The 22,753-nt window shown below is 36.8% G+C and overlaps 1 protein-coding gene across 1 annotated transcript; it reads right to left on the reverse strand.

The window, feature by feature from the left end:
- Nucleotides 1-403: 403 nt before the first annotated feature.
- On the reverse strand, nucleotides 404-21,040 carry cercam (cerebral endothelial cell adhesion molecule). Its single transcript, XM_022680940.2, has 12 exons — nucleotides 20,728-21,040; nucleotides 16,605-16,715; nucleotides 14,006-14,123; nucleotides 13,671-13,805; nucleotides 11,722-11,926; nucleotides 10,182-10,301; nucleotides 8,989-9,065; nucleotides 7,998-8,104; nucleotides 7,410-7,542; nucleotides 6,930-7,057; nucleotides 6,614-6,817; nucleotides 404-3,299 (listed from the first exon to the last, which is right to left on the reverse strand). Exons 1-12 carry the CDS (start codon nucleotides 20,931-20,933, stop codon nucleotides 3,065-3,067), a joined length of 1,779 nt encoding a protein of 592 aa, XP_022536661.2. The 5' UTR covers nucleotides 20,934-21,040; the 3' UTR covers nucleotides 404-3,064.
- Nucleotides 21,041-22,753: the final 1,713 nt, after the last annotated feature.

Here is a 22,753-nt window from a genome sequence, read left to right on the forward strand (position 1 = left end):
CTTATTTTCTACCTTCAATTTGAGTGATTCCATACTTTTTTCCTCAGAATTGAGTGATTCCATATTTTTTTCCCTGTGGTTGGTCAATAAAAGTAACATTCACTGACTTCCACAATGTTTTTTCTTAATTTCTTTGAGTGTTCCTGAAAGCCAACAAGTTGCACTTTGGAATGACCTTATTATTGTATCATGTTTTTGATCAGAGTTTGTTTTACAGAATGAAATGTCTGAAGGAGTGCTCATCCAAGACTGGTGATTCCATACTTTTTGCCAGGGGTTGTATGATGGACGTTAAGGCAAATAATTGTTTTTTCTATTTCTTTTAAATATAAATGAGTATAAATGTGTGTGAAGCAACAAATTTCTTTTTTCTATTTTTGATTGTAAGAAAAATCCCTGAATGTAAACGTACAAACTCAAACTGCCTTTATTTGTTTAAAAAAAAAGGTAAAAACAACCTTAATTTTCCATCTAAATCATTCTTCAGAAGAAACAAACACACAAGGTCATCAGAAAACTCAGGAAATAAATAAGAAAAACAGGATGATGAGGGTGATGATGATTATGACGATGCTTTAAGATGTAAAAACAACAAAAACTAAATTAAATCTTATGGAAATCCTTGGAAAAATGTACAGAACATTAAATAACATGACTTAAGACATTCATTGATGCACACACACACATACACACACCCTCTCTCTCTGTTTCTTGGATTGTTTTAAGCATTTGTGCAAAATGGCAAATTTGCTACTTTATTTTCTGCTTAAATTAGACTTTGGTGTTAATCTCATGCTGAGCATTCCCTCCATGTGTTAAACACGACTTTTATATATATTTATATTTATACATAAAACATTAAAAAAGTATAAAACCAAAAAAACACTTTAAAAGAAACAAAAAAACAAAACAATATGAATAAACTAGTTAAAAAGAACTTATTTCTCCTTATCTCTGACCCATTCAATAATCTAAAGCATCCATGTACAGTGCAGTCTGTAGAGTTTTATTGAATGTGAATGATTTTTGGATTTGTGCAGGACTGTGTGGGGATACTGCATTTAATTTTTGTAAAAAATATATATACATATTCAGTTGAGTCTAAAAAATAGTTAAAGGAGAACTCTGGTGTGAAATGGACTTTGGGTGTATTTATTCAAACATGATAAAAAGAACTTACCTTTGTTAAATAGTCCCCCTCCGCTTTCCTCCAGCCTTCTGACATCCAGTATTTTGTGCAATTTGTCCAAAAAGGCTTTAGAATGAATGAATGACATGGGGAATAGTTTTTTACCCTGCAGATAAATAACTTTTTACATCATTATTCAGCTCAAAGTTGCTCCACACTTCATTTGTAGAATCTGGAGAGCTCAACGAGGCATTCATAATTAGAAATGAGACTGATCCTGTACAATATCGGTATCGGGGCCGCTATTAAACTTTTTGATCGATGTTTATGTAATTTGTTGTTGTTGGTTTTTTGCATTCTGACATCGACAGTAACCAGATATTTTTTTCAGCAACATTCTATTAATTTCCAAGGAATTAATTTTGCAATCTGCTCAAAACTATCCTACCTATTAGTTTGTTCTATTCGAAGTTTGCTTTAGTGTGATTTAAATTTAAAGATGGCAGCTTCCAGAGATTTATCTACACTATGGGATGTAAACTGTGGCTTTTAATAAACTTCTTGTGCAGTTTTAAAGCTCTAAATGCCTCGTTTTAAATGTCAGAGCTCTCCAGATTCTACCAATGAAGTGTGGAGCTACTTTGAGCTAAATAACATTGTAAAAAAGATTTATCTGCAGGGTAAAATATGCCCCATATCACTCATTCTAAAAGTCTGTTTGGGCAAAAAGTGCACAAAATACTAGATTTCAGAAAGCTGCAGGAGAGCGGAGGAGAGCTATTCAACAAAGAAAAGTACTTTTTATCACGTTTTAATAAATACAACCAAAGTCCATTTCACATCGGAGTTCTCCTTTAAGGTCATAATATTATGCTGTTCCAGATCCAAAATCGAATATGCTGACATACAGACTTAATTTTTAGGTGTTAATTGCTCAGAAATGTTGTACTCAACTGAGGACAGGAAGGATACATCAGCTGTGTCCTTGAAATCACTCCAAAAGTATGCATTTCTCAGCTGTATATATACATAATTTTAAAAAAGGTTTCTATGACACAGCAACCAAGACATAGCATGTTTTCAGTATGAAAAATATATACAAAGTCAATGTTAGATCCATTACTAATCCAATATGGTGACATACAGACTGGGAAAAAGTTGAATCTAGACTGCACTGCACTGTACCTGAGAACACAAACACACACACACACAGAGGCAAAAAACACACAAAAGTTTTAAAGCATGGTCTCTGAGAAGGGGAGCAGCGTCCACCTGAGAAGGGGTGTGTGTCGTAACATGTATGTGCATGTGTGTGTGTGTGTGTGTGTGTCTGTGTGTGAGAGTGTGTGTGTGAGAGTTTGTGTGTGAGTGTGTGTGTGTGTGATTATTCCTCACAGGCTTCAGTCTCTAAGCCTCCGAGCCGCCGGTACAGTTCCTCACACACCCTGGCCTCCAGAACGGCCTCTAGTTCTGAACATTAGAGCTGCAACTAATGATTATTTTTGTAGTCGACTAATCTGACGATTATTTTTTCGATTGGGCGATTAGTCAACAATTATTTCTGCCATGTTCTCCATCTCTAAAACCAATAGAAACAGCTGAACATGAGATTTAAAAGACATTTAAATGTCTGGATGTTGTTAAAACACTGAAAGTACTGATATTTGTTACTAATTAAATATGTAATCTGTTGTGTTTGGGCACTTTTGGACACACAGACTGTTGAGTGTAAACTGTGTGAGTGAGACATTTACCCCCATTCATCTCCTATTGCGTTCTGTCCGCGGCACTTTGTGTAATGCAGTACCGTTAAAAATTAACGATTAATCGTCAATGAAATTTGTAGTCGACAAATTTAAATAATCGTCATTGTCGATTATATCGACTAATCGTTGCAGCCCTATTGAACGTTAGTGTCTCACTGAAGCCTGTGCTTCACAGCTCGTCCCTGTAGGAGGCGCTCTGCACCCCGGCCGGAGGTGTCCCTCCCTTCAAGGTCTTATAGGAGCCCCTCCAGTCTGTCTTCACGCTGTCGTTGTCCCACAGCGTAGACGTTTCTGTATCGCTCACCCACTGCGGGTCTCCGGCGTAGTGAGCCGGCTGCACCAGCAGGGGGCTCGTGGAGAAAGCCTGCAGGTTCCGGTTCAGGAAATGGGATTTGTAGTCCTCACTGTTAAAAAACACAAGGAAATATTAATTTATTACATATAATATGGAGATTTAACACCCACAAGAGGTAAAACCATTCATTTGTTGTAGTGTTTTCAAAAGCCAAGGATTTGTCTCAGTAGGATCGCACAATGAACAGAAGACTTTGGGACAGAAAGGGCCAACATTAAAAGTGGAGTGAAACCCGTGTGCTTTTTTTATTCATTCGCAAATAAACTATTATTAAAAAAAAAAAAATTTAAACGAACTCTGCCCCAGAGGCCTAATTTTACCCCATTTTCACACAATTATCAGGTGTTAATTGCTCAGGAATTTTGCACTCAACTGAAGACAGGAAGGATACATCAGCTGTGTCCTTGAAATCACTCCAAATGTCTGCATGTCTTGGCTGTATATATACATAACTTTAAAAAAGGTTTCTATGACACTGCAACCAAGACTTAGCATGCTGACATGCTGTATGATGAAATAAGCAAAACGACAGGCCTACAATTTAAGTGACTGATTATTCCAGTGGGTTCTTGTGAGCTCAAAGCAAACGTTAACCAAATATAATAAAACGTCAGTTTTACTGAAATATGAGCAGCATAAAAGAAGCACCTGAACCATCAAACACCCTCAAACTATTCACAGATTCACTATTTACTGCTCCTGAGCCAACTGGAACTGAACACCTGAGCTTCTCAAACCTGGAACAAGAGCAGAGCACTGGAGCTCCACCAACTCAAACAGTGGCACATTCTCCCATAACACAGAGCAGATACAGCCGACAGAGCAGATATAGTAGATAGAGCAGCTACAGCAGAAAGAGCAGCTAAAGCAGCTACAATAGATAGAGCATATAGAGCAGCTACAGCAGATAGAACATATATAGGATATAGAGCAGCTACAGCAGAAAGAGCAGCTAAAGCAGCAAAAAAAGATAGAGCATATAAAGCAGCTACAGCAAACAGAACAGATAATGCAAATAGAGCGACTAAAGCAGATAGAGTGACTAGAGCAAATAGTCAACAAGAACAGATAGAGAGGCTAGAGCAGATAGAGCAACTCGAGCAGATAGAGAGACTAGAGCAGCTTTTAGATATAGAGCAATTATCCCAAGATAATTCTCTATGATACTTCACAGCATCTGTGTTACTGAAGAGGATAAAATACTCCTAAATAATCAAATAGCAGGAATTATGGATTTATTGTTTTTTAAATCTCTTTCTTTCTCTTTCTTCCTTTCTTTCTTTCTTTCTTTCTTTATTTCTTTCTTTCTCACACACACTCTCTCTAGTTCTATATAAGATCCAGATTTGGTAATACATTATGTTGCCCTCATTTTTCAGATGTTTAAAGCTTTAGTCACAGTTTCCGGACACTGGTTTGGTCCAGACATTTACTACACAGCAATTTAAATACATATTTTATATTAAAGGGAAAATGCAGTTTATGAACAGGTCTGAGAGCTGTGTGAGAAACTGATCCACTGAGTATAGATACAGCAAGTGTGCTAAAATGTAGAACAGTACATTTCATATAAAGCCTGTGGTGTGCAGAACATACTTTACATACTTACACACTCACACACACACACTGAACTTAAATCCAGAGAACCACTTTTTCAAACCTCCTGAGGATTAAAATGCCTCCACGTTTTATGGACAGTGGAAAAATGAGAGAAATGAGTGATCTGGCCCCTCTTCAGGATGATGCAGGGTAAAATGACAGGACACACAGCGGCGGGTTATTTTTCTTACCTCAGCTGCACAGAAAGCATGCTTTTAGTTTTTTCGGACCATGAATTTTAATTTAAGACTTTAAAATTAGAAAACCACAACCCGATACAAGCTTCCTAACTATAGCCTGGCAGTCTACCACAGCATCAGCTCCTCCAGACCTGCCCGGAGAAACGCTGCGGTTACTGGCTTAAACTAAAAAAACACTGAGGAAGCTGCAATTTAACTGTCTGCATTTTACTTATGTCACCACAGGATTCACTGTACATCCAAACAGACATGCAGTTCTACTCTGAAAACAAAAATATATGATATATGTAAGTAATTAGAATATTAGAGTGAAGGGATAAATTGTATTGAGTAAAACTGTACTGTAATTTAAAGAAGACTCTTGTATCCAGTTGGAGCCTCTAGTCTGAATATGAGATTATTGAGATTGAGACGGTTGGGTTTGGAGGTTCTACAGGTTCTGTATGGATCCTGCAGCACTTTTACCCACAGATGTTGCTACAGCTGGGCCTGTAGATCCTGCTCTACACTCGTAGGCTGCTGAAGGTAAAAATGGATTGGTGAAAAACTGTGCAAAATGTCTTCAAGTGCCTCATAGAGACATGTCGGGCAGTTGCTGATCTCTCACCACGAGGTGCACTACCCAGAATAGCCTCTGAGCTTTATTATATCTAGTACCTAGCATGCCAAGTATAGTATAAAACGTTACTATGCCTAGCATCACATGTTGCTATGTCCAGTACCAAATGTACTATGTTAATGTGTGTAGTATAGAATGCACCAAATGTCATCATGTCTGGAACTAATGTCTATTATCAAATGTACTGAATTTGACAAGGTCTAGAACCAAATGTACTTACTGGCACCACGTCTAGTACTAAATGCACTAAATGTTGCCATACCTAATACCAAATGTCGCCATGTCTAGTACCAAATGTACCAAATATGCCCATTTCTAATATTAAATGCAAAAAATGTCACAATGGCTAGAACCCAAATATTCCAAATGTCGCCATGTCTAGTACCAAATATACCAAATGTTGCCATGTCTAGTACCAAATATACCAAATGTTGCCATGTCTAGAACCAAATATGCCAAATATTCCAAATGTCACCATGTCTAGTACCAAATGTACCAAATATTGCCATGTCTAGAACCAAATGTACCAAATATTCCAAACGTCGCCATGTCTAGTACCAAATGTTGCCATGTCTAGTACCAAATATACCAAATGTCGCCATGTCTAGTACCAAATGTACCAAATGTACAAAATGTCGCCATGTCTAGAACCAAATGTACCAAATATTCCAAATGTCGCCATGTCTAGTACCAGATGTTGCCATGTCTAGTACCAAATATACCAAATGCCGCCATGTCTAGTACCAAATGTACCAAATATTCCAAATCTCGCCATGTCTCGTACCAAATGTACCAAAAGTTGCCATGTCTAGTACCAAATATACCAAATGTCGCCATGTCTAGAAACAAATGTACCAAATATACCAAATGTCCCCATGTCTAGTACCAAATGTAGCCAGGTTGCTATGTCCAGTCCCAGATGTCCTGGTCCTGTATGATACTCACTTGGGGTGCTTGTCGTACATGATGGGCAGGAACTCGTCTACAGGAAGCATTTTAGAAAGTGGTTCAGCGTTGATGAGTTTCTGCGCCCCCTGCAGGGAGATGATGTAGGAGAGAGTCCAGTATGAATAATCCACATACACCAGGTTCTTCACGTTCTGCACCGGTTCCTCCTTCGAAGGATTTACCTGCTTTCTGCCCAGGTATCTGAATCACACACACACACACACACACACATACAGAGAGGCTTTTCATTTATTTATGCTTCTATGGTATTATATTATCCTGTAGCCTACAGCCAGAGTCCCTTTATTCTCACATGATGTCCCAGTCCAGCTCGGCTAGCTCCACCTCCTCCATCAGGTGCCGGAGACGCCGCTTAAAATTACCCTGAAAACGAACATCATCCTCCAGAATCAGAGCTTTATCCAGCTGCATGTCCACCATCTAAAAGAGAGAGAGAGAGAGACAGAGAGAAACACAGAGAGAGAGAGACAGAGAGAAACACAGAGAGAGAGAGAGACAGAGAGAAACACAGAGAGAGAGAGACAGAGAGAAACACAGAGAGAGAGAGAGACAGAGAGAAACACAGAGAGAGAGAGACAGAGAGAGAGAAACAGAGAGAGAGAGAGAGAGAGAGAGAGACAGAGAGGAGAAAGAGAGATAGAGAGAGAGAGAAAGATTTTACCTGTTTTGTTATGTAATGTACAAATAAACATTAATAAAGTCAGAGTTCAGTGAGAGTATCTACCTGTAATTAACTCTATATAACATTAGAATTAACCCTTGTTGTTTTTACCTCTTTCCAGATGTAATAGTGGCTGAGGAAGCAGCCCACCTCTCCTTTAGTCAGCGAGCGTCCATTAAACGGGTCATTATACCCCGGCAAGATATCCACACCCAGGAGCTTAATATCACTGCTGTTCAGAGCTCTACACAAACACACACACACACTGTTACATCACCTGATCTTACAGAACATTCATTCATACCTGTCAGTAAATCTATTCCTTAATAAAGTATGCAAAACTCCAACAATGGATATCATGTAATAAAGTAATAATGTAAACCATTTCATAATTTATTTCTAAATTGTTCTTTTACCATTTATGATGCACTAAAACAGATTTTCAAAAGAAATATTAATAAATATTAGTCCTTAGGGGTTTCCCTACTAGCCCACTGACTCAAAAAACAGCAAGCTGATTGGCTGTTTCTCCTGAGAGGCGGAACTTCATCCTTGAACTGGCACCATGATTGGCGTTAAGAGATTTCCCTTCACACAGCGGCCAGTGTCATGTCTCCTCATTAATAATGTTTTTTTTTTATATTATAATACAGGAAATTTAATTAAATTTTGTAAGGTGTTAAAAACAGCAGTACTGACGCTCCGTCCACAGCATCCACTACTTTAGCGTTAATTTCCATCTCATAGAGGGACCACAGCATCCTGTCCCTGCGGTCCGGCCGTCTGCGCAGGTTTATCAGGTAAATCTGAGGAAAACACGCAGACATGGGTTTATTTAAACAAGAGTATGATCACTAAAACAAGCAGACAGATATACAGATACACCACACTGGATCAATACTATATCTATATTATAAAATCAATGCAATAAGCAACATAAACATTGGAAATAGAAAATAATGCATACTATTTACTATAAAAGTCATTTAATACTTTTATACAATATAAAACATACATAATACATAATAAAAACACAACAAGATTAGGCACAGTATTCTGCCACATATATACAGCTCTGGAAAAAAATAAGAGTCCATTTAAAAATAATAGTTTCTTTGATTTTACCAAATTAAAAACCTCTGGAATATAATCAAGAGTAAGAGGGATGATCACAAGCCATCAAACCAAACTGAACTGCTTGAATTTTTCTACCAGGAGTAAAGCAGCATAAAGTTATCTAAAAGCAGTGTGTAAGACTGGTGGAGGAGAACATGATGCCAAGATGCATGAAAAAAGAACTGTGATGAAAAAACATTTCTCATTTTCTATAAATACATGCTCTAAATATGGAAGTGGTCTCTTATTTTTTTCCAGATCTGTACACACACACACACACACACACACACACACACACACACACACATAGACAAATAGTGAATAAATACGTGGAATCACACTTCAAAAGCAGTTTAAAGACACCCTTTATACTCACATAACTGCAGATCCTGAGGATTGAACTAGCAACCTTCTTGTCCAAAACCCAATTCACTAATCTTTAGGCCACAACTGCCCCTAAACTGACTCCTCCTACCTTAGTGCATTTTATAGAACAATAAAATTCCAGTGTTTACTACCTGTGTGCATGTGTGTGTGTGTGTGAAGCTTCAGTTATCTTTGTGAACTCACTCACCTCATCAAAACCCATCAGGTCTGTCTGTTTGGGAGGAACGTGGATGTAGGGGGAGACGTACATAGGGGGTCCATCAACTGCAATATAGAGCATTACAAAATAAAATACATATTTTATATATATATATACGTATATACACATTTTCACTATTTGTTTCACTGCTGCCATTTGCTAAAATAAAAATAAAAAGTTTATTTTATTTCTCATTAAAGATTGAACATTTGCGGTATGTGTGAAAAAAAAACAGACACTGCTCATCACCTGCCCAATACAATCCCAACAGTGAAACATGGTGGTGGCAGCATCATGATATAGGTGTTTTTTTCAGCTGCGGGGACAAGACGATTGTGTGCAATTGAAGGAAAGATGAATGCGGCCGAGTGCAGAGATATTCTGGTAGAAAATCTCCTCCAGAGTGCTCTGAAGTGCAGACTGGGCTGAAGGTTGACCTTCCAAAAAGACAATGACCCTAAGAACACATCTGAAATAACAAAGAAGTGGCTTCAGAACAACTCTGTGACCATTCCTGACTGACCCAACCGCTGACCTAAACCCAATAAAGGGAGGGGGGAGAGGATTAAACACGAGGTAACCTCACGCATGGCCTCCATCCACATGGTTGGGCACGTGCTTGTAAACGTGAGCACGTGTGGAAAGTTGTGCACCTCAGTCCAGCACAGTTTAGCAGTGCAGATATTTCCAGTTACAGCTGAATTCACGCTTTTAATCCCAGAAAAACAAAACACTCTTATTTACTTTTTAAAAAGCCATCAGCTCTAGATCAGTCTGTCGAAAAAAGATTTTTTTTTCCAAATTTTTGCAATATTTTTCCAGCCCTTTTTTGAATACTTATGACTGTTTGTGATATTGCAGTTTTTCTTTTTGAATATTTTTTTTCTGTCAAGATGGGCAGTTTATATTAATGTGAAATAAATAGAACTCTTTTGATTTTAGCAAATGGCTACAATGAAACAAAGTGTGAAAACTTCAAAGGGGTCTTAATATTTTCTGTATCCACTGTATATTTATAATAAATTTACTGAATATACACAGTGATGTGAGAGGAACATATATCAAGTCCCATCACTCAATAATGGTAATGGGTTGTATGTCATTAATATTTTGAGAATGTTTATTATTGAATAGTTTTTTATCAGAGCAGGTTTAATGTTACTAAAGAAGAACACACTCACTCAGAGCCTCCAGGTAGAGGTGGATGAAGTTGACGTGGTCGTCCTCCACCTGTTCGTGAGGTTTGGCCGGAACGTTCAGGTAACCGTAGCGTTCCTTATTGCACACGTACATCTGCACCTCTAAAAGATCAAAGAGCTCAGTTACAGTATGAATCACACATCACTATAAACCACTGCACTACTGGACCAGTAATAACCATTAAATAATACGCTCTGTACTTACAGAAACCTACGCTATATCCTCATTACTCAGACTTCATACACTTTTAACTAATACATTTCCATGATTTTTTAATTACTTTTTCACGCATTCAAGAACAAAAAAAAATTATGACCATATGATTTTTCTTGACTAAAACTTTCATCAAATTTGATTTTAGAAGGCCTAAAATGAATCTTATGAAAATGATCAGATCCTGAGAGCTCCATTGAGTAGAGATAAATTAAAGAATTAACTCAAAATAGATTTTCTCCATCAATAAATGGACACACAAAGATTTGTAGACCAAACTTTCATGACTTTTCCAAAACTTTCTTGGTATTTTTTTATTTTAAAATTTAAATAGCTTTTTTCAACTTCCATGACTTTTCCATGCTTTCAAGGTTACTTTATGACCATAGATTTTTCAAGACTAAAACTTTAATCAAATCTGATTATAGTAGGCCTAAAATGAATTCTATAAAAATGCTGACACACAATCTATAATAATAAAATGTGTGTCAGATCCTGAGATCTCCATTGTGTAGAGCTAAATTACTGATTTAACTCTGAGCTGATGTATATGGAGCTTAATATAAATTTTCTCTATTGATAAACTGAAACACAACATTTTGTAGAGCAACTTTTCATGACTTTTCCAAAACTTTCTTGATATTTTTATTTTATTTTAAATTGCTATTTTCAAATTCCATGACTTTTCCATGCCTTCAAGACAAATTTTCATGACCATTAGACTTTTATTGACTAAAACTTTAATTAAATTGATTATTGTAGGCCTAAAATGAATTTTATAAAAATTCTGACACACAGTCTTTAATAATAAAATGTGTGTGTCAGATCCTGAGAGCTGCATAGTGTAGAGATAAATTACTGAATTGACTCTGAGCTGATTGATGTATTTGTAGCTCAAAATAGATTTTCTCCATCGATAAACGGAAACACAGAAGGTTTGCTTACCCAATTTCCATGACTTTTCCAAAACTTTCTGGGTATTTTTATTTTATTTTAAATTGCTATTTTTAAATTCCATGACATTTCCGTGCCTTCAAGACACATTTTCATGAACATTAGACTTTTCTTGACTAAAACTTTAATCAAATTTGATTATAGTAGGGCTAAAATGAATCTTATAAAAATGCTGACACACAATCTTTAATAATAAAACTGATTTAACTCTAAGGTGATGTATTTGCAGCTCAAAATATATTTTCTCCATCGATAAACAGAAACACAAAGTTTTGTAGACCAAATTCCATGACTTTTCCAGGTTTTTTATGACTGTATGAACCCTGATTACGGGTCTGAGGAGGGTGGGAGTACCTGATACTCTGCAGGAGAAAGCAAAGACGATGATATCGTCGAAAGGCCAGGAGTAATCGGTGTGAGGGGGGTGAAAGGCCACCCTCCTGGTGTTCTCCTTCCGCAGGTCCAGCAGCATGGTGGAGTGAACCATAGGAACAGGGAAGCAGCCTGTTCTGTAGCGCCGCCTGGTGGGGAAATACTCCGCTGTGCGGCGGTAGTAACCCTAAAGTACACACACACAATATATTTAAGCAATAATACACTCCAGGTTTGTGCTATAACGTGTAATATTGGCACTGCTGTGCTGCGCTCGTAGTATTATTAGGCCGTATTATTGTGATTATACCACAGTTCCATTATCGCTGTTTATTACAGGATTTTAAAGAGTTAAAGAGGAGAAGAAAATAGGATCGGTTTGGTTATAAAAACTTCGCCAGTTAAAATAGTTCCATTGCTGCTCTGTTTGTTTGTAGCTGCGCTGTTTGGTTTGTAATCGCTGCATGGTTACTTGGTTACCTGTATGTGGCGGAGTAATACAACAATACATGGAGAGCTTCAGTTACAGTGCATTACCAGGTGAAAACTACACTCAAACAACGCCTCTCAGCCAATCACATTGCAGGGTCGAAACTAAATGTGGTATAATTATCAATATACAAATACATCATAAACACAGAAGAGTGCAGGAACTATATGATACTGATGCTTCACAGAACCTGGAACGGCTCTATAATAGACAAGATCTGTGATGTTAATCCAGTATGAATGAACTATCAATGTTTTTTAATCCAGTTTAAATCACAGTGTGTAGTTCTTACAATGTCACAGTAATAACTAGTCCATTTAATCCAGTGTGAATCTTCAATGTGTGTAGATTTTACAGACATTAATAGTCATTGATGTGTAATTTTTACAATCTGAGACCAATGCTTATAAAATGAGTTTAATCCAGTATGAATATTCAATGAATGTAGTTTTCTGCAGTGTCAAGTTTTTACAGTTTAACAGTAATATGGCTGGAGTGATTATTCTCCAGTATGAATCTGATGAATCTGGAAGGTGAAATTTTTTACAGTTTGACATTAAAATGTCCGGATTGCTTTCTTTTCCAGTATGAATCTGAAACGCCTAGTTTTTACAGTTTGAGAGTAAAAATTCGGTAATAAGTTTTCTCCAGTATGAACCTAAAATGTCTAGTTTTTACAATTTGACAGTAATATGTCTGGAGTGATTTTTCTCCAGTATGAATCAGATGAATCTGGAATGTGTACTGGTAGTTTTTATAGTTTGACAGTAACATCTGCTGTAACGTCTGCTGTGATTTTTCTCCAGTATGAATCTGGAATGTCTAGTTCCTACAGTAAGACAGTAATATGTGTGGAGTACTATTGTTTCCAGTATAAATGTGCAAAACATAGTTTGTTATAGATATATAGTACATAAAGTTATATATAGAATATATAATTCTGGGTATTATTATAGATTTTTCTCCAGGATAAAGCTGGAATGGCCAATTTTTTATAGTTTCATAAAAATACATCTGGAGTGATTTTTCTCCAGTATGAATCTGACAAATCTGGAATGTGTATTTCTTACTGTTTGACATTAACATGTCTGGATTGCTTTCTTCTCCATTATGAATCTTGAATGTCTAGTTCCTACAGTCTGACAGTAAAAATTCTGTATTGATTTTTCTCCAGTATGAATCAGCAATACGTCGTTTTTACAGTTTGACAGTAATATGTCTGGAGTGATTTTCTCCAGTATGAATCTGAGGAATCTAGAATGTGTTATTTTTACAGTTTGACAGTAATATGTATGGATTGCTTTCTTCTCCAGTATGAATATGTGATATGTTCCAGTTTTTGTGTATCACACTGCTAATGCTGCAAAATTATCATTTCAAATAGCAATTAAATGTATGGACACGCACACATGCAGGCACACACACACACACACACACTTACCTGTGGAGTGATTCCACACCAGTAGTTGGAGTAGGCGGACTGTGAGTCCAGCATGGGGGCGATTACAGATTTATTCTCTGCGATCAGGAGGTTCAGGGTTTCTGGGTTGGTCAGGATGTTGTCTGCATCTGTAAACTACAGAAAAAAATACAAAAATAAAGAAATTAATCAGCTAAATGCAGCGTTAACCTCACCAGTCTGAGATCACAGAACACACTTACAGTCTGATTTATTACTATAAATTACTGCTCTACTGGACCAATAACAGCCAATAATACACTCTGTTCTTACAGAAACCTACGCGACAGTTTCTTATTGTACCAAATAAACCCTACCAGGATATAATCAGCCCAGCGTTTCTTGGCGAAGTTCAGCGCCGCCTGCTTGAGCTTCATGAGGTATTCGTATCGGCCGTTAGTCCAGTGCTTGGGCCCCAGTTCTCCAGCATAAGATCTGCAGAGAGAGAGCAGAAGATCCTATAAAACATCTACTGCTACAGAAAACGACCGCTTTAACTCACAGTGGATGCCATAATTTAATATCCTTAATACACTTTACAGCAGGGTTGCCAAGTCTTGAGATCTTAAGATCTACTGCCCTTCTTGAGTTTACTTTCAATCATAAACTAAAGGCGTATGATTCGGATCAGTTGATGATGAGTTTGTTTATTGGTATATTGGTTTGTTTTCACACAGGCATAAATCTAAACGCACAAAAATGCGCACAAATAAAACGTGCATCGTCTCCTCTGATTGGTCAGAGCAGTTTGGCGCAGACACAAGAAAGTAAAAATGTTTTATTTTTTTAACTCTTTACTTTTTATGTGTCAATTTGCTTTTATGATCTTTTAGATTTTGCAGTTTTTTGCTTTAACATTCATTTTTTATTATTTTATATTAAAAGTTATATAATAACTTAACATTATATAAACAAATAATAATAAAACTATATATACGATTACAGAAAAAATATAAAAATACTACAAATATAATAAAGGAAAAATATATACAGATAAGGTCAGAGGAGATATGATTATGGTAGATTGTGATCAAGGGACAAGGGAACCGCTCCAGAGTTCGTTTGGGATCGGCACCTGAGTGTGATTAGAGTTTTCGCACTTGTTTAATCAAAACGAACTAAGAGTACAAACCGACCAGAGTCCGTTTTAACCAGAACAAATAGTGCAGGTGTGAAAACGCCCTAAAACACATTAGATTATACATTAGATTATACAGTTCCTGTATATTATAATAACCCTGTATATTATAGCTGATATAAAAACACCATTTTCTTTATTGGGATTAACAGAGTGTCTGCTGAGCACTACTGAGATCTAAAAAGGCCTTTATAAGCAGGATAAGATAATAAGCAAAGGAATGAAACCACTTAACTGGCAAGCTGAAGCATGTTCACTCATTTGACTTAGAGCAGAAAGAGAGAAATCTTTACCTCATGGCTGACTGGCCTAACAAAACGGCTAATTCTCTAAATTCCTAAAAGTAGTTCAAAATTCCAATGCCTTCAAAGTGAAATGCTCATATCAGACGTCTGTTTCTCTAATTTACCCATGTTTCCATTGCTTAATGCTTTAACAGTTCAGTTTTGGGCAGAAAACATTTTAAAAATCTTAATAGAGTGTATTTTCTCTCGATACAGTAACATTTTTATGATCAATTACAGTTTTTGGCACAAATAATTTCTTCTTCAAGTCTAGATTTTGTTCAATCTAGACTTGATTTTGTAATCACTGCTAGGTATGAATTACTTTATATCAGCTATTAATCTACTGTAAAGGATCATATTTTCTGTCAAATTCAAATCATAACATGATTAAGATGCATCTTCAGATATTAGGAAAACATGTTAAGATAAAGCACTGACAGCTCTTGTAAGCAGAGCTTCAGATAGTATTTTCTTATTTGAACTTTGCAGCAAGTCACAGAAATCTAAATGGGATATAGCCTTCGAATCTGCGCACCGCCAATACCCCAGTCCCATTTCCACACTGAGGGTTGTCAGGTATAGAGCACAACAGCATGCAAACAGTAGATCATCACTGAGCTTCAGTAAGGTTCACTAACCATATATGGGAAATTTATCAATGCATATTTTAGACTGTGTCCAGTGTTCGGACTCCTGTAGCCATTTCACACTCCTCTTTCATACCAGATCCAGTTCCATATTAAATCGCATTAAAAATATTGGGAAAAAAATAACAAATGCATACACCCAGTATAATGAGTGTATTTATAAGTGTATATATAAGTGTAATTCTCATTTTTTAGACAATAACAATATGATAAAGTATCAAAGTATAAGTCTGTCATACCTCAAAATATTTGACAACTGAGATCACTGTCAAAATTGGTTCAGACAATTTTTATACAAGCACTTCATAATATTCTTTTTTTCTCCCATTTTATCTGTCCAATTGTCCCACCCATTCAGCTGCTACTCATCTGTATATCCCCCTATCACTAGTGATGCTCCAACACCAGTAGGGGAAAGAAGACTAGCACACACCTCCACCCGACACATGGGAAGTCAGACTCCGTCTCTTTTCAAATATTTTTGCCGAGTAGCGTCACAGCGCTAACGCTCGGAGGAAAGCGCAGCGACTCGGTTCTGATACATCAGCTCACAGGCGCAGCTTCGAGCTGATCCACATCACCCTAGGAGTGATGACGGGAAAGAGCGGCATCTACTGTTTCCACCCAGAGAGAGCAAGACCAACTGTGCTCTCTCATAGCTCCGGCAGCTGATGGCAAGCTGCATGACCGGGATTAGAACCAGCGATCTCGCGGTCATAGTGGCAGCGCTTTAGACCGCTGGACCATTTGGCACAACACCATAACATTTTCTTAATGTAAGTTGATATATTGATTTTAGTAAGAGATAATATATATTCTGCGTATTATTATATATTAGGCTTACGTTGGTTTGTCCATAGGCCTCCACTCCACATAGTGATAGAACTGCTGCATGACGGTGAGCCATTCTCTCAGGATTGCGGTGGTGTTGTCAGTGTTGTGGTCTGTCGCTGCCCTAAAACATGAAGAAAGAGCAAGAATGAGTGGAAGATCACTTAAACATAATGAGTTTCATTAATTTTACCAAATTGAAAGCCTCTGGAATATAATCAAGAGGAAGATGGATGATCACAAGCCATCAAACCAAACTGAACTACTTGAATTTTTGCACCAGGAGTAAAGCAGCATCAAGTTAACCCAAAAGCAATGTGTAAGACTGGTGGAGCAGAAGAACATGATGCCAAGATGCATGAAAACCAGAGTAATTCCACCAAATATTGATTTCTGACCTTCTAAAACTACTTTATGAATATGAACTTGTTTTCTTTGCATTATTTGGGGTCTGTTATTTCAGCCATTTCTCATGTTCTGCAAATAAATGCTCTAAATGACAATATTTTAATTTGGAATTTAAGAGAAATGTTGTCTGTAGTTTATAGAATAAAACAACAATGTTCATTTTACTCAAACATAAACCTATAAATAGCAAAATCAGATAAATTTATTCAGAAACTGAAGTGCTCTATTTTTATTTTTTCCAGAGCTTTATATATAACAGTGCACCACACAGAGCATCCTATGGACTATGACTATTTATTCAAAGGCCATGTTAAATTCACATCTGGAAAACTGGTCCAAAGCATCTGAACTGTTCAAGGTCTAACACCTAATTTTTTAGATTCTAAGTGCATAGAAAGATATAAAATTATTGATAATTGTCACTGAATAATACATAGTTTCATCAATAATAACTGGACCCTGTTGAATTTGAAACTTGATGTTTCTGTTCCACCTTAATTTAATGGTGCATTAGTTACATTTCGGTTCATTCTACTGCAGAATGTAACTGCTGCATCATTTAAGGTGGAACAACACCAACTTTGTGGGTGGATTTTGGCTGGAGGAGAAAAAGCCTGCAGAAAGCGAGGCCAAGAACTTGGTGACCATTTTTCCAGATGTGCACTGATAACGTAAGGCTCAGCCTCCTCCAAAGACTTAACCAATGGCTTGTTATTTGGTGAAATAGAGGAACTCGCATATTATTTTGACTTATTTTAATGCTGCTCCTGAATAATAGGTTTCTAGATTAATGACTGAATAATAGGCTAATCCAAGCTTAAGGTGTTTCCCAGTCTTAGAATTCATGTTTTAGTAAGTATTCCAGCTTTACTTCCTATAATACATTAGATTCTACACATTATGTCATTATTAAGACCTTCTAAAGCAGAACCAGATGTGCAGAATTCACAGATATCACAGAGATCACAGAGGTTTTTTAGAACTACACAGGGAAATCCCTGATGTAACTGAAGAAGGTAGATCTTTATAGCATAACAAATCAGCATAATTTTGTAAAGATTGGTGCTTAAGCTAAACAATAAGTGAATAATGCAAGCTCTGAAAACTACAGATTGATATGGTATTAAAATGACTCAACCCTGCAGAATATAAAGAGTATGGCCAGCCCAAGGAGATCAAGCTGGTTATGATGGTTGTCAAGCTTAGAATTTGACCAGCATATAATATGTTTTAGCCTGAGTTTGATGGTTTGGCTGGTATACATGATTAAAATTTCTACATGTAGTTGTTCTGAAGAATCCCAGTGATAAAGACATGCTTAGGAAGGTCTGAATAATGAGATAATGTGTGGAATCTAATGTAGTATAGGGCATAAAGATGTAATACTGACCAGCAAAACCAAGCTGATTTACCACCAAAGATAAACAGGTAGACCAAAAATTAACCAAAAACCAAAATGTTACACTATATACACTATGCTGGTCCAGAACTGGCTATCAAGTGAACTTATCAGTATGTGGTATGTTTTTATACATCTTTTCAACTGCTTTGACCATGAAATACCAACTTAGGCCAACCACCACCAAGCTTCAAGATTGATGACTTACTATTAATGAATAATACTTTATATATGAGAAGTTGACAAGTCTTAGCTTTCAACTTTAGTAAGTATTCCAGCTTTACTTTCTTATAAAACATTAGATTAGACATTATCTCATTACTAAGACCTTCCTAAGCAGAACCAGATGTATACAATTCTTTATTCCAGGCATTCTCTACAACTACACGTGAAAATTCCAACAATAACATCTCAATAACAAGTAACAAACTCCAACAAGTCTTACTAAGCACTGTAAGTGTAAGATTATTTATTAAGTCTTTCTTTGCTTGTTTTAAGGCTTTGTGACTGCACAATACTTGAATAATAACTGAATAATACTTCCCAGCTGGCACACAACCGACCTTCAACGTTGAAATGCCAGCTGGGTTTATATATATGAAAAGTTGCCAAGTGTTAGCATTCGGCTTTAGTAGGTATTCCAGCTTTAATTCCTAATTTAATTAGATTCTATACATTATCTAATTAATAAGATTCTTTGATTTACGTCTTTCTTCGCTTGTTTTAAGGCTTTGTGCTTGTACTAAAAAAGTTTGCTTACCATTTGCAAATATTGTTGGACGATTTTAATGAATAATACTTTATATTTGAGAAGTTGCCAAGACTAAGCATTGGACTTCCAGCTTTACTTCCTATAGAACATTAGATTCTACACATTATCTCATTACTAAGACCTTCCTAAGCAGAACCAGGGGCCAGTTGTTCAGAGGTAATCTGATCGGATTTTGGTTTTCGGATTGGATCAAATCTGGAAAACGGGTTGTTCAAAAGGGAAAGAAGCATTCTGAAATCGGATCAGATCACGTAATCCAATCCTAGTTTGTAAATGGATCAAACCTTCAGTTTCTGTTGTTCAAAACTTTTCAGTAGGATTTGGATAACTTTGATCCAAAAAAACAGGATTACCCTGATCCCAACAAGGGGAAGGATTTCAAGGGGGATTTCAGGAAGTAAATGTGGTAAAACTTTAAAATCAAAGTTTTAAAGTAAAAAAAAATACATTTGTACAATTTAGTGTATATACATTTACTTCTATTTTGCACTTGACCTGTTTAACCGTTACAGTAATAAAGTAGACATTGGCTACCAATTAAGCCTTTTACTATAGTAACGTAAAAATAAAAACAATCTTGACCCCATTAAATAAACCCCCCAAAAGATTTCAATAACAAACAAAAATAATATATTCATTTTTTCATCTACGTCACTGTCATTCATCACTGTATATTAATGTCAAAGAAACATTTATCAGATATGAAGCTGTCAAAAATAATTTCGAACAATTGAAAAGAACACCAGAGTTTGTTCTGGTTCTTCAACAGGCTCAGGTGCATCATGAACATCACAGAGAGGGACATTGCGTCTGGTAGCAACATTGGGCAGGACAATACATGCAAGTGTTATGTTGCATGCTCCCTGTGGTTCGACTCGCAAATAGTTAAGGCATGCAAAGCATCTCTGCAGAATGCTCAATTGCTCGTATTGTTTTGCAATAAGCAGTATCTTGTTACTGCAAGAAAAGGAGTCATCAACCCCTGTTGGTTCTTCTATCTGTTTTTTACATAGCTGGTAATCCGGATTAGGTAATCCTGAAAACTGTGTTTCGGGATCAGGTTGATCCAATCCAATATTGCTTTGAAAAACTGGCTTAAAAGTAAGACAGATCACCTGATCCTGGATAGCAAAAAATGTGATTACCAAATCTGGATAATTTTGATCCGGATTACATTTTTTGAACAACTGGCCCCAGATGTATAAAATTCTTTATCCCAAAGATTCTCCACAACTACACATGGAAATTCCAACATAATCTCAAAAACAAGCAAAACACTCCAAAATTACTCCTACAAGTGCACATTTTGCAGCCAAAACTGCAGTTAAAAGTTATTTTTAGTGTAAAAAGTAGTTTTAAAGTGATAAAGGTCTCTATAGCTTTAATCAGTGGGGGATGGGTCTCTTCTAGAAGAAGGAAGATCTGAAGAGAAGTTGTATAAAGAGTTGTATAAAGTGTAAATAAATCTACATGCCTTGTTTTATCAGAAGAAAGTGAGAGCTTTAGTAGAACTGTATGCTGTATAGAGTTCTGGTTCTGTGAGAGGAGGTCACGTACCAGATGGAGATCCGGTCTTTGGGGTAGTTGAGTCGCTCCAGAGCTCCGAGGTAATACGGCAGAGAATGCGCAGCGTTTCGGGCGATAATAGCGATTACCACCGTGGGCTGCTGCATTTTAGACTCCTCCGTGTAATTCTCCTCCGAAAAGTAGCATTTTGACCCGGTAAAAGCGAGAAAAAGCGCCAAATTCCAGCGGAGTAACATCTCGTCCTCCAACACGGTTTTACTCCCCCAGCCCTGATCCGCGTCAGCACTTCAGGGGCTCTTCCCAAATCCCAGAGCCGCCAACCGGGTTAACCCAACATTACAGCTTCCGCCAGAGCACTGGATCAACTCCACAGCTGCAGAAACTGAGACACTTTGGCAGAAAAACGTGGAAAATAGAGCAAGCAGTGGAGGAATTACAGCTCACTGAAAGACTGATAGTGCGTTAGTATCTTTCTGGAAGCTGGTAGACTCTACATTTGAATAAATGAGACAGTCCGATGTCCATTACAATGGGTTTTTCACCTGTAATATCCAATTATTAGAGATAATTTTCTTTAGATAGTTGGCTTTCACCTGTAAGAAAATACAAAGACCTCCTTTTCTGGAGGTCTAAAGCTTAATTTTACCTCTTAGTAGTTAGTTTTGGATGGTTTATTATGCTCATGGTCAAGCTTGGTCATCACTGGATCATCACTGTTGACCATGCTGGTCAAGTCCTAAAAATGTTACCCATCTGGTGGACATTACGTTTGGGTTAATGGGACACTGTTGGGTAAATAAGACAGTCGGATGTTCATTACAATGTGTTTTCACCTGAAACATTCATTTATTAGAGATCATTTGAAATAGATAGTTAGCTTTCACCTGGAGGAAAACACCAAGGCATGTCCTAATAGCTGAAACTCTAAGGTAGCCTACAGAGACTTCCATGTCTCTGTAGCTGGAGGTCTTTTACCTGCTGGTAGCTGGTTTTGGATGGTCAAACTGCTATGAAACACCAGCTCAAGACCAGCTATAGAAAAATACCTGTTAAAAAAATCCCTGTGATAAAGGATTCTGTGGTTCTGCTAATGAGATATTGTGTAGAATCTAATGCATTGTAGGAAGTAAACATATCAGCATGACCAAAAACTATTCAAATCAAATTCTACCTACACTGCTGGCCAAACTGTGACATTCTGGCAGAAAAACATGGAAAATATAGCAAATAATGGTGGAATTACAGCTCACTGAAAGACTAATAGTATATTAGTATCTTTCTGGAAGCTGGTAGATTCTAAAATTGAGTAAATGATACAGCTTAATGTCCATTACAATGGGGTTTTAATCTGTAATATCCATCTATTAAATATAATTTGGTTTTGATAGTTGGATTTCACCTTTAAAAAGAAACCAAGACTTCTGTGTCTTCATTCAAGGATTCAAGGAGATTTTATTGTTATTTCATATCACACGTGGTACATGAGGTGGATCGAAATTCCTACGGTCCAGTTTACACCCAAAGAGCAATTTAAAATAGATAAATTTAAAGACAAAATAAAACAGAATAAAAATAAAATAAGAAAATAGATAAGAAAATACACTAAATATAAAGGTGTAGGGAAGTAGCAGCAACATGAAGTCCAAAGTGCAAATTTGGATGATTATGAGTGGATAACAGTAACATGAAAAGTGATAAAGTCTCTCAGTGCGGATACAGTGGCAGTGTTGTTGTACAGTAATTGTTCTTGTAAAGTGACAGTGCAGTGTTTCGGCTGAGTGGAGTTTAAGAGTACTACAGCTTCTGGAATGATGAATTTGATGAATTTATTGAATTTCATAGCTGGAGATCTAAAGCTTTATTTTACCTGCTGGTAGCTGGTTTTGGATGGTCAAGCTGCTAAAATAATCCAGGTCAAGAAGATGCTCAGATCCAGCTGAATATTCTCTGTGATAAAGAATTCTGCGCATCTGGTTCTCCTAATAATAATCTTAATAATGAGATAATGTGTAGCCTATTATTTGGATATGGTCTGTCCAGTTAGACCAAGCTAACT

Source organism: Astyanax mexicanus, chromosome 20, assembly GCF_023375975.1.
Source record: "Astyanax mexicanus isolate ESR-SI-001 chromosome 20, AstMex3_surface, whole genome shotgun sequence".
In the NCBI taxonomy this organism is placed as follows: Eukaryota; Metazoa; Chordata; class Actinopteri; order Characiformes; family Acestrorhamphidae; genus Astyanax; species Astyanax mexicanus.